We start from the raw sequence: 12,038 nt of genomic DNA, 5'->3' as shown, positions 1-12,038 counted from the left end.
TATCACTGTTTAGAACACTGTTTTTGCAAGTCTGGAACACATAGGTTAAACAGATTGTTATGAAATAACAAATATTAAATCAATTAAACAATATTAATAAATATTTAATTATTAAAGAAAATTATCTTTAAAGTAATACCAAAACTTTTGTGTACTTCTGTGGATAGAGCTGATTCAGACTGAGAGACTGCTGCGTGAAGTTTCAGTGAACGTTGGAGAAAAGCTTCATAGAAGTAAAAAATTAAATCAACAAAATTGCACATATACGTCATGTTGTCATCCGTAACAGAAACCTTAGTGGCAGCTTATGCAGCAGAAATGACATGTTTGTCCCTCACTTATTCAAATGGAAAATGCTTATCTGAATCAAAAGTTCAGGGTCAAGAATCAAATATAAAAAAGGGAGCAGAAGTGCATTTTTGAGAGCTCACTGAGGTTTGGGAGCAGGGTATTTAACAATCCACTTGGTCCCCAAATAAATTACCATGCTGGGGAGAGGGACATGGAAACGGAAGAAAAAAAGACAGAACCTGCACTAAAGTATCTTCCACACCCTCAGGATATCCCAAAATGGTATTTTGAAGTACAGTTAAGTACTTTGTCAAGGGTGGTTATTTTAATGTAGGGAAAAATTAAATAAGAAGGATGCAAGTCATTCTGGCATTATACATTTACTGTTGGGATATAATCTGCAGCTACCACATTAAGAGGTGAAAGTGCTTAATAATTGATTATTACCAGGACTACTCTGCCTCCTGAAATTAAAAGGACAATGTTTTGGATGTTGAATTTTGTTCCATGACCTATTACTCTTTTGTGAGTGCATTTAAGCTTCATATTCATATGAAGCAATTTTTAAAAGCGGCATCTAGGCCTTTTGGCTAAGATGCAAATAAGGTCAAGTCTTGGAGGAGGAAGTGCTGCCCCTCCTCCAATCAGCTTGGCTCATGTAGATCAGGCCCAGGACAGGGTAAATGGTCGCTTGCCCTGTCTTGTCAGCTTGGATCGGAAATGTCTCAACTTGTTGAGACTCTGAATTGGACTTGATTTGATTGAATTGGAAAAGTATAAAAAAAAAGATCATCACATGGTTGGTTGCATCCGCTTGTGTGTAATGTCCACTGTTTTGAGTCCTCTCCATAAGACCCAACATGGCAGTGCTGTGACAGGGATTTCAAAACCTTCTGCCTTTTCAAAAACTGTGTCTGTTCAAAATCACTCTGAAAAGGTAAGAATGTTCTCAGAAATCGGATTGCACAACTCCGCCCTCTTTGCCTTCTGCCCTTTACAAAATGCTCTTTTTCTTCAGCTGATGTCGGTGGGTTTTTGCAGAATCCTGAACCAGAGCTCCTTGTTCGCTGGTACCAGGCTGCTGCATACCAACCTTTCTTCAGGAACCATTCCTACACAGAGACAGAGCGGCGAGAGCCCTGGTTGTTTGGCGAGGACAACACCAGGATTATCCGGGAAACAATTCGAGAGCGATATGCACTGCTGCCATTCTGGTACACACTCTTCTACATGGCCCATACCAAAGCAGAGCCAGTAATCAGGTAAACCACATCCCCACATTTCCAATAAATGTAGGCTGTTCATTGGCACATGGGTGACTTACGCAGTGCTTAATTATGTGAATTACAAGGCGTGAGATTCAGATCAGTTTAAGTGCTTTATGTTAGCAATTTGCACCCCAGAATGGTGATTGTTTAAGGAATTGATCCTCAAATCTCCCTCTGTCTTTCACCTGAAGGTGATAACATTGTTGTGGACCAGTTTCTTGGGTACCAGCAGCCCTTTGGTATCTCAATCAAGTAGTCATCCTTTTTTGCCGTTAGATAGACCTGACCCATTGCCCAACAAACTCAGTTTTCCAGAAAGCTATCACTCAATACATTGATCAATATGTGCGTTTCAACATATAACTCAAGCTTCCAATTTGATGCTTTACTTGATGCTCCTGTAAGTTATTTTGGCAGTGCATTATAATAGAACAAACCATACCAGAGCTGCTGGGAATTGATAGTGCATGGCTCAATCACATTACTTGTGGAATATGATATTGTGTTCTGAGTGGCAATTCTGTGTAGTCTTATGGATTTTGTTCCCTATTTTTGTAACCCAGCACTAACATCAAACGCTCACAAGTCAAATATTAATTCTCTAAATCCAATTTTTCTTTGAACACAGTGAGTTAGTTACAGGTGGTGTTCCCTTATGATTCCAGTAAGTGACTTTTGGCATTTTCTTTCATAGGCCTTTATGGGTGGAGTTTCCTGCCGAGGTGAACACATTTGCAGTTGATGATGAGTACATGATAGGTACAGTATATAACAACCTGAAAGGACACCTGTGACTTGCCCATTTATTGATTACAGCCATATTCTGTGACCAGGTTAGATCATAAACAATGAGGAGGACTTTAGAGGTGGACATCCGGAGATACAGGCAAGCACATCAATGAAAAATAATATAGAACGGTGTGCAGTGATGGATTCTGGAAGAAAGAATGAGAAAGATTAATATAAATTAAATGCTATGATTTAATCATGTGTACCAGAACCGAGAGATCTAGGGATTCACATACACAAATCTTTGACGGTGGCAGGACAAGTTAATAAAGCTGTTAAAATGCAAACAGGACTCATGGCTTTATATAGAGAGACATAGAATACAAAAGGAAATACAATAAACCATCATAAAAATTAATTGTTTGAACTCGGCTTTATTGTGTCCTGTTCTGGGCAGCACATTATTGGAAGGGTGGAGAAGAGATTTATAAGAATGGTACTAGGGTTGGATGATTTCAGTTATGTGGAGAGACAAGCTGTACTTGTTCTCCCTACAGTAGTGCTGGAATGTGAGTTTTAGAGACACATAAGGGAGGGTGAGGAATTTCTGAATAATTTATTCCAGAGTAAAGTTATATCTCAGAAGAAAGCACAGGTATAGAAAGGAGAGAATGTGATTGTCAGTCAACTAGGAGTAAAGTATATGGTTGTTTCAATTTAAAGTTTATTTATTAATGTCACAAGTAGGCATGCATTAACACCACAATGAAGTTACTGTGAAAATCCCGTAGTCTCCTCACTCTGACGCCTGTTCGGGCACACTGAGGGAGAATTTAGCACAGTCAATGCACCTAACCAGCACAGCACGTCTTTTGGACTGAAGAAACTGGAGCACCCGGAGGAAACCCACACAGACACTGGGAGAATGTGCAGACTCCACACAGTGACCCAAGCCACTGTGCCACCATTTGCACTGCTAGCACACAGTGCCAGGGACCTTTGTTTGATTCCCAGATTGGGTCACTGTCTGTGTACAGTATGCACATTCTCCCTGTGTCTGCATGGGTTTCCTCCGGGTGCTCCATTTTCCTTCCACAATCCGAAAGACGTGCTGGTTAGGTGCATTGGCCGAGCTAAATTCTCCCTCAGTGTCTAGAACAAGGGTGCATAACCATAAAAGTCGAGCTAGTTGGTTCAGGGTGATATCAGGAAGCATTTTTCCACACAAGGAGCTATCCTCAAATATGCTGTTAAGGCCAAAGGTCATTTGAAAATTTCAAAACTGAGATTAATAAACTTTTTTGGCAAAAGCATTAAGGGTTAGGGAATCAAGACAGGTAGTTGTAGTTAAGATACAGATTAGTGATCAGCTAACTGAATGACTCAAGTGGCTACTCCTATTCCTATGAAAGGTTAAGGGAAGATTTAATAGTGATTCAAAATTAACTGTATTTTAATAGGGAGAAATATTTCCGGTGGCAGGAAGGTTGGTAACCGGGGACAAAGATTTATGACTATTTGCAAAAAATCCAAGGAGAAAGTAAAGTAATTTTATCCAGTGAGTTATTACAACCTGGAATGATTTATTACTTTTTTTTGACTTATTATTGTCACATGTATTAGTAGACAGTAAAAGTATTGTTTCTTGCGAGCTATACAGACAAAGCGTACCATTCATAGGGAAGGAAATGAGAGAGTGCAAAATGTAGTGTTACAGTCATAGCTAGGGAGCTATGTTAATCATTAAGAAAGATTAACTTAATGCAAGATAGGATCATTCAAAAGTCTGATGGCAGCAGGGAAGAAGTTGTTTTTGAGTCGGTTGGTACATGATCTCAGATTTTTGTATCTTTATCCTGACGGAAGAAGGTGGAAGAGAGTTATGTCCAGGGTGCGTGGGTTCCTTAATTATGCTGGCTGCTTCATTGCAGTGTTAATGTAAGCCTTACTTGTGACTAATAAATAAACTTTGACTTTAATTGCCACTCCTCCTCCCTTTGGGTGGTAGCATGGTGCAACAGTGGTTAGCACTGCTGCCTCACAGCGCCAGGGACCTGGGTTCGATTCCGGCCTTGGGTGACGGTCTGTGTTGAGTTTACACATTCTTCCCATGTCTGCATGGGTTTCCTCCACGTGCTCCAGCTTCCTCCCACTGTCTAAAGATCACAGACTCTTCATAGAATCCCTACAGTACAGAAAGAGGCCTTTCAGCCCATTGAGTCTGCACCGATTCTACAAACGAGCACATTACCCAGGCCCTCCCCTCCACCCTATCCCAGTAACAACATGCATTTACTATGACTAATCCACCTAAGCTACACATCTTTGGACACTAAGGGACAATTTAGCATGGCCAATCAACCTAACCTGCACATCTTTGGACCGTGGGAGGAAACCAGAGAGCTGGGTCTGTAGCAGAAAGAAAGGAGTTTTTGCAGTTCAGGGTTGGAGTTTTAGATGAAAACTGTTTGAAGACAGGTATCTACAAACTACTCTGAAACTCATTTATCTCTTCAGAGGACTCCAAAGCTGTCCACACTTATTATAGCAAGTATACTTGTGATTGTTAATTATATTTAAAGTGACCTTTAAGTCTGTAAGAGGAATGTTGCTTATTTGGAGCTGGAACAGTGATAAGCTAGAAATTAAAATTGTTTCATTTCATTTTTAAGTATTATTCAACTGCTAATATTTGAGCTGTTTCCTTTGTTAGAGTTATTTTAAACTGTGTTATAAATAAAGATTGCTTTGATGTAAAAATCCCTATTTTATCAGTGGAATCAATCCTGGAGTGAATTTGATTTGATTTGATTTGATTTGATTTATTATTGTCACATGTATTATCATACAGTGAAAAGTATTGTTTCTTTTGCTATACAAACAAAACATATCGTTCATAGAGAAGGAAATGAGAGAGTTGCGAATGTAGTGTTACAATCAAAGCTAGGGTGTAGAGAAAGATCAACTTAATGCAAGGTAAATCCATTCAAACGTCTGACAGCAGCAGGGAAGAAGCTGTTCGTGAGTTGGTTGGTACGTGACCTCAGACTTTGTATCTTTTTCCTGAAGGAAGAAGGTGGAAGAGAGAATGTGCGGGGTGCGTGGGGTTCTTAATTATGCTGGCTGCTTTGCCGAGGCAGCGGAAAATGTAGACAGAGTCAATGGATGGGAGGCTGGTTTGTGTGATGGATTGGGCTACATTCACAACCTTTTGTAGTTCCTTGCTGTCTTGGGCAGAGCAGGAGCCATACCAAGCTGCGATACAACCAGAAAGAATGCTTTCTATGGTGTATCTGTTGAAGTTGGTGAGAGTTGTAGCAGACATGCCAAATTTCCTTAGTCTCCTGAGAAAGTAGAGGCATTGGTGGGCTTTCTTAACTATAGCATTGGCATGGAGGGACCAGGACAGGTTGTTGGTGATCTGGGCACCTAAAACTTGAAGCTCTCGATCATTTCTTCTTCATCCCCATTGATGTAGACAGGGACATGCCCTCCACTATGCTTCCTGAAGTTGATGACTATCTCCTTTGTTTTGGTAACATGGACTGTAGCAGCAAAATCAATAGTAAGTTTCAAAAGGAAGTTGCTTATATACTTAAAAGAAAAAATTTGCAAGACTATGGTAAAGGAGCCTGTGTGTGTGACAAACTGGATAATAGTTGGTGTTCAAGTTTGTGCTCCTCGAAACCCATCTTTTATTTCTTTACTTTCCCATTATTACCCCCTTTTGCCATGCACTGTCATCTCTTTTGTCATTCAATCTCTCCTACTTTCACCTTTTCAATTGCAGATATGAGGAAAAATTGGATAGGCTAGGGTTCTTTGTCTTAGAACAGAGAAGGCTGCCCTAACTGAAAAAAAATGTGGGGTCTAGATAGGGTAGAGAGGTCAATTACTAGGGGCATAGATTTAAGGTGAATGGCGGACGGATTAGAGAGAACATGAGGAAAAACATTTTCACCTAGAGGGTGATGGTTATCTGGAACTCACTTCCCAAATTTGCCCTCTTTTTAGGTCAAACCAAATAAACAAACTCAAATTAAGTCAGGACAAAGTAAAAGGGGCAGCTCCCCAAAAAGGAGGGGGAGAAAAATTTCACCATCTGCCGTGATGGGATTTGAACCTGGGACCCAAGACATCAGGGTGTTGGGATTAGTAGCCCAGTGACAATGCCACTACACCACCACCTCCCCCGTTTGCTGGTCAAGGCAGAAACATTCAACTCATTTAAAAGCGCCTGGATCTGCAGTTGAAGTGCTGTGACCTACAAGGCTATGAGCCAGATGCTGGAAGGTGGGATTAAATGAGTGGCTAGTTCATTTTTTTCTCTCCTTTTTGGCCAGCAGAGACATGATTTGCTGAATGACCTCTCTGTGCCATAACCTTTCTATGGTTCAGTCATTGAATATGGCAATGAAAATGTCGCAGGTTCAGCAGCTAGAGTTGGAACACATTGTTGGGACAGAGTAGGGAAATCTTCACTTTGCACCTCACCAATGCTTTAGCTGATCCAGGAATGTCTTAGATTGCATCCAAAAGTCGAATAATTTTGTACAGTCAGTACTATCATCGGATACTTACAGTAAAAAATTAATTTAAAAATGCAGTAGTTGTCCCCTCCATCTTTAAACTTTAGTTCAAAGCTACTGAAGAAAGAATTAATAAGGGTTTTGATGGAGATAAGATTTTGTTTGTGCATGTTAACTTTTCTCTCTGAAATGTTTGCCAACTTAAGTCCAGAGAAAGGTCCCTTCATTCTGATGAGGAAACAAGAATCAGCCATTGCAGGTCTTTGGCCTGAGACTCAGGTCTGGGCAGCAGAACTAGGAAACATTGCTCACTCCTCCTGAAACGGCACTACAAGCTGTAAGGGAAGAGGAGTCTCCTCCCTCTGATTGGGATGACTGAGCCTCTTAAAAACAAGAAAACGGAGCAAACAACCAGCTGATCAATGGTAAATTCACTAACTAAATCCGGATTGCTTGTATTGTTCTTGCTATCCTTAGGAGAAGCCTTGCTGGTACATCCAGTGGTTGAAGCTGGGGTTACAGAAGTGAATGTGTTACTTCCTGGGACAGGAGAGGTGAGTTGAAGACTATCTGATATGTCTAAAGTAGCCATAGCTTTTAAGTGTGTTGGATAATTGTGCCAATGAATTAAATGGAATTTACAGCAAAGAAAAGACATTTGGCACAATAATACTATAATTGTGATAGCCACAAGCTGCCTCCTACCCCCTTATCTAACACCTTCCAATTTCTGGAAATTGATCTGGACAGGTTGGGTGAGTGGGCAAATCAATGGCAGATGCAGTATAAGTTGGATAAATGTGAGGTTATTCACTTTGAAAGCAAAAACAAGCGGACAGATTGCTACCTGAATGGTTGTAAGTTGGGAGAGGGGAGTGTGCAGCGGGACCTGGGTGATCTTGTGCACCAGTCACTGAAGGTAAACGTGCAGGTGCAGCAGGAAGTAAAGAAGGCAAATGGTATGTTGTTCTTCATTGCAAGAGGTTTCGAGTACAGGAGCAGGGATGGGTTGTTGCAATTATACAGGGCCTTGGTGAGACCACACCTAAAATATTGTGTGCAATTTTGGTCTCCTTTTCTGAGGAAGGACGTTCTTGCTCTCGAAGGAGTGCAGCGAAGGTTTACCAGGCTGATTCCAGGGATGGCGGGACTGATGTATGAGGAGAGATTGTAGAGTAAGAAGTCTCACAACACCAGGTTAAAGTCCCACAGGTTTATTTGGTAGCACGAGCTTTCAGAGCGCTGCTCCTTCATCAGGCGAGTGTCCCACTCACCTGATGAAAGAGCAGTGCTCCAAAAGCTCGTGCTACCAAATAAACCTGTGGGACTTTAACCTGGTGTTGTGAGACTTCTTACTGTGTCCACGCCAGCATCTCCACATCATGAGGAGAGATTGACTAGGTTAGGATTGTTTTCACTGGAGTTGAGACAAATGAGGGGGATCTCATAGAGACTTATAAAATTCTAACAGGACTAGACAGGGTAGATGCAGTAAGGATGTTCCCAATGGTGGGGTGTCCAGAACCAGCGGGTCACGGTTTGAGGTTACAGGGTAGACCAGGGTAGACCATTTAGGACAGGGATGAGGAGACATTTTCACCCAAAGAGTGGTGAGCCTGTGGAATTCATTACCACAGGAAGTAGTTGATGCCAAAACATTGAATGTATTCAAGAGGTGGCTAGATATAGCACTTGGGGTGAATGGGATTACAGATTAGGGGGAGAAAGCAGGAATAGGCTATTGAGTTGGATGATCAGCCATGATTGTAATGAATGGCGAAGCAGGCTCGAAGGGCTGAATGGCCTCCTCCTGCTCCTATCTTCCATGTTCCTATGTTTCCTTTGCCTTCTTGGAGCTATCTAGCTTCCCTTTAAATCTAACAATGCTGTTTGCCTTAACCAGTCCATGTAGTGCAAGTTTCACAATTTATTTGAGTAAAGTAAAAATCACGAAGGTTCAATTATTTTTGTGACTGGAGAATTAAATGTTTTTCACAAGTTTAAATGTTTTTTCTATTTTCATTCATTCATTCGCTCCTACTCTGCCCCCACCCCATTCCTGACAGATTTGTAAAAGAACGATTCACAGTGCGATGAGGGAAAGGCTGATGCTAAAGAGGGTAAATTTAAGGGAAGTTTGGAAGCAGAAGGCATGCTTAAAAAAGGCCTATATATTTGATGGCTAAACGAGTACCCCAGATTCCAACGTAGTGGGCAGGAAGTCAGTATTCATTAACAGCTTAAGTGAACTGCCCATCATAGCGTTATTAGCGAAAATTTAGATTCCTAGGAAAACAATATCTACATGCTGGGTAACCTTTGGTTCTGAAAGGGACTGCTGCAGACCATCAGATAAAATGTAAATTTGTAAAACCAAACCTTTTCTGTGGAGTTTGAAGCATGAGGAGCGATGCTCCTGGATCCATATTAAAACCATAGGTCACAGTTGTCCATCACTTGCCTCGTTTCTCATTTACCCCTGCATCTACAGTCCCAATTCACTCTCCCATTCATGGTTCTCTCCTCCGTTTCTAATTCCCCCGACCCAACACTACCACCCCCCCCCCCCACCCCTCCCACACTACTGTCCTCTTCTGAAGACAGTGACCCGAAATTTCAAGGTTCTTCATCCTCAAGGTTTTTGGGAATGGCCAGCAACTTTCTGAAACTTTTCAAATTCAATTAACTGAGGTCCAAGGCCAAATATCTGGTGTAATTCAGGACTGATCATTCCTGATTTTCTAGGCCATAAGATTTATTTTAAAACAGGACTTAAAAGGAATACTATTTTTGGAAGGGAGTTTTACATCAGTGGGATAAGTAATATTCTGTAGTCACCTTCAAGCCCTTTTAATAGTTGTTCCAGTACACCTTCTGTCACAACCTCTAGCTCATCCACCTTATCTTCAGGCACCTTTCCAAGCTCTTCTGCCAGATCCTGTTCATTATGCAATTTTTCTCCTCCCTCTATTACACCAAGGGACATTTTCTTGTGTTGAAACTGTCCTTGTTAATTACAACAAAATTATTTTTGTGACATCCTCTGTTTCATTTTGTTTTTCCTGAAGCTGTGGTACCATCTCGGAACACTACAGCGGTTTGGTGGTGAACAGACTCTGCGTGTTTCTGTAACCCTTGATAGCGTAAGTATCCAATTTCTTTCAGCTGTAATCTCGTGGGGCATTGTCAGGATCTGAGAGAAGGTAATCCTGGCATAGTTTCACTGCCGACAATGGCAGTTAAATTCTGTTAAAATGTGGGACAGGGGTGCAGCACTGGTTTGAACACTGTCCTTTCACCAACATGCTCTGAGTCCACATCTAACTCAAAATATTGGGAAGAGCATCTCCTCTCTGCTGGCTGATTGCAAATATCATACTCAGAATGACTTTGTACAGTCATGCAACATCAATCCAGCTTTGAATGAGCTTGGAAACACAATTTAAATTGGCCTTCACGTGCCCCAATACCTATCATGTCGGTCAGAAAGGCCACAATGGGAATTGAAATTTTCCAGCTGCATAGGGATCAGGGGACTTTGTTAGAAAGATTTGAATCTGAACCTGACTGTGCTTAGCCTGGCAGTAGCTGCTGAGAACAAGTCTCTGTAATGAAGAAAATTGTGCATTCCCTCAGACAAACTTCCCGGTCTATGTTGCTTGGCCAGAAATCAATAGAAGTACAGGTTGAGAGTCATGAGATGGCTTATGTTGGAACCCATGTTGTTCTGCAGCACCAGGGTAGTGGAGTTGAGTTTAGACAGGCCACTGTCTCAGCAGTGGAGGTGTCACTGCCGGGTTTATGGTAGGGGCTGGGCTTCAAGACTCAGTGAAGCAGCCATGGGCAGGACCCCGGATGCAGAGAGAGAGAGAGAGAGAGAAAGAGTAATGAAAAAGCAGGGCCAGGCACTGCCTGGTCCTTGGTGCTGGTGCAGGATGCAGTCTCGCAAGAGGGAGAGATTGGCTCCCGATTCAGAACAGTTTCAAGGATTTTTCTTTTTGTCTTTTTATCATTTTGAAAATATTCTCTTGCTTTGAATCTTGCGCAGTCCATTGTAAATTGAACACCTGCATGGATGGAAACATTTACTCACGTTAAAGAAATTTTCTTCATTTGACTGCTGTGTCCAGCATTGTGCCACTGACTTCAAGAGATGATGAGATAGCTTGGAAAGGAGAAGGAAGAAGTAACAAACAGTTACAAAGCCTTGCACAGAGACCATCAGCAATCTGCAATTAGTAATGAAAAGAAATGACCCTGAAATTCTGCAGTGATGTTTCCAGTTTCCAATGGGCGAGTTGTAGGCCGCTTGGTGAAATGGTTTAAATAGCCAGTTTCAGTCATTTGTTTGTGTGTTCTGTTGGTCTCTTTCTGGACTTACAAATGGCAAGTGATGGATACTACTGGGCCCTATTTTACCATTTTGATTCTAAGTGCTGGGCGAACTTGAAACTGGAAGTGTTTCAGATCCGACTTTTAGACCCGTTCTCAGACGCCCCATACGTACTCTGCCTGCAAAAATATCAGCGATTCGGAATTACATTGCACAAGCCTTTGAGCGGGGCTTAATGCGCCCGAATCCTGCAGCTCCAATTGGAGCCTACAACTGAGCATGCGCAGAAAAAAAATGAAAGAATGCCGCTCCCCTGCCACATCGCACCCAGGCCGGATAATGCCTCCCCCTGGCCCCCACATACGTTGTCCCACCCCCAAACATTACTGATCCCCTTATCCCCCTCTTCCCCCCTACTGATCTCAGGCAGAGTGGCAGCAGACCCCCTCTTTCCCCCTCACTGATCTCAGGCAGAGTGGCAGTGGACCCCTAGCTCCCCCTCACAGATGTCAGGCAGAGTGGCCCCAGACACTCCCCTTTCCCCTCACTGATCTCAGGCAGAGTGGCAGCAGAACCCCTCTTCCCCCTCATTGATCTCAGGCAAAGTGGCAGCAGACACCTCCCTTTCCCCTCACTGATCTAAGGCAGAGTGGCAACGGGACCCCCTCTTTCCCCCTCACTGATCTCAGGCAGAGTGGCAGTGGACCCCTAGCTCCCCCTTACAGATGTCAGGTAGAGTGGCCCCAGACACCCCACTTTCCCCTCACTGATCTCAGGCAGAATGGCAGCGGACTCCCCCTTCCTCCTCACTGATCTCAGGCAGAGTGGCAGTGGATCCTCCTTCCCCCTCACTGATCTCAGGCAGAGTGGCAGCGGACCCCCCCTTCT

At 42.6% G+C, this 12,038-nt stretch overlaps 1 protein-coding gene across 1 annotated transcript in view; it reads left to right on the top strand.

The window, feature by feature from the left end:
* The window catches only part of LOC144507012 (neutral alpha-glucosidase C-like), a 116,137-nt gene that overhangs the window by 84,205 nt on the left and 19,894 nt on the right, over positions 1-12,038 (top strand). The window contains exons 17-20 of the mRNA XM_078233547.1: positions 1,310-1,553; positions 2,254-2,318; positions 7,295-7,371; positions 9,886-9,960. Of these exons, the coding sequence (XP_078089673.1) occupies positions 1,310-1,553; positions 2,254-2,318; positions 7,295-7,371; positions 9,886-9,960 (461 nt within the window). The remainder of the gene's footprint in view (positions 1-1,309; positions 1,554-2,253; positions 2,319-7,294; positions 7,372-9,885; positions 9,961-12,038) is intronic.

Source organism: Mustelus asterias, chromosome 18 (assembly GCF_964213995.1).
Source record: "Mustelus asterias chromosome 18, sMusAst1.hap1.1, whole genome shotgun sequence".
In the NCBI taxonomy this organism is placed as follows: Eukaryota; Metazoa; Chordata; class Chondrichthyes; order Carcharhiniformes; family Triakidae; genus Mustelus; species Mustelus asterias.
This window is presented reverse-complemented; position numbering and strand designations above follow the sequence as displayed.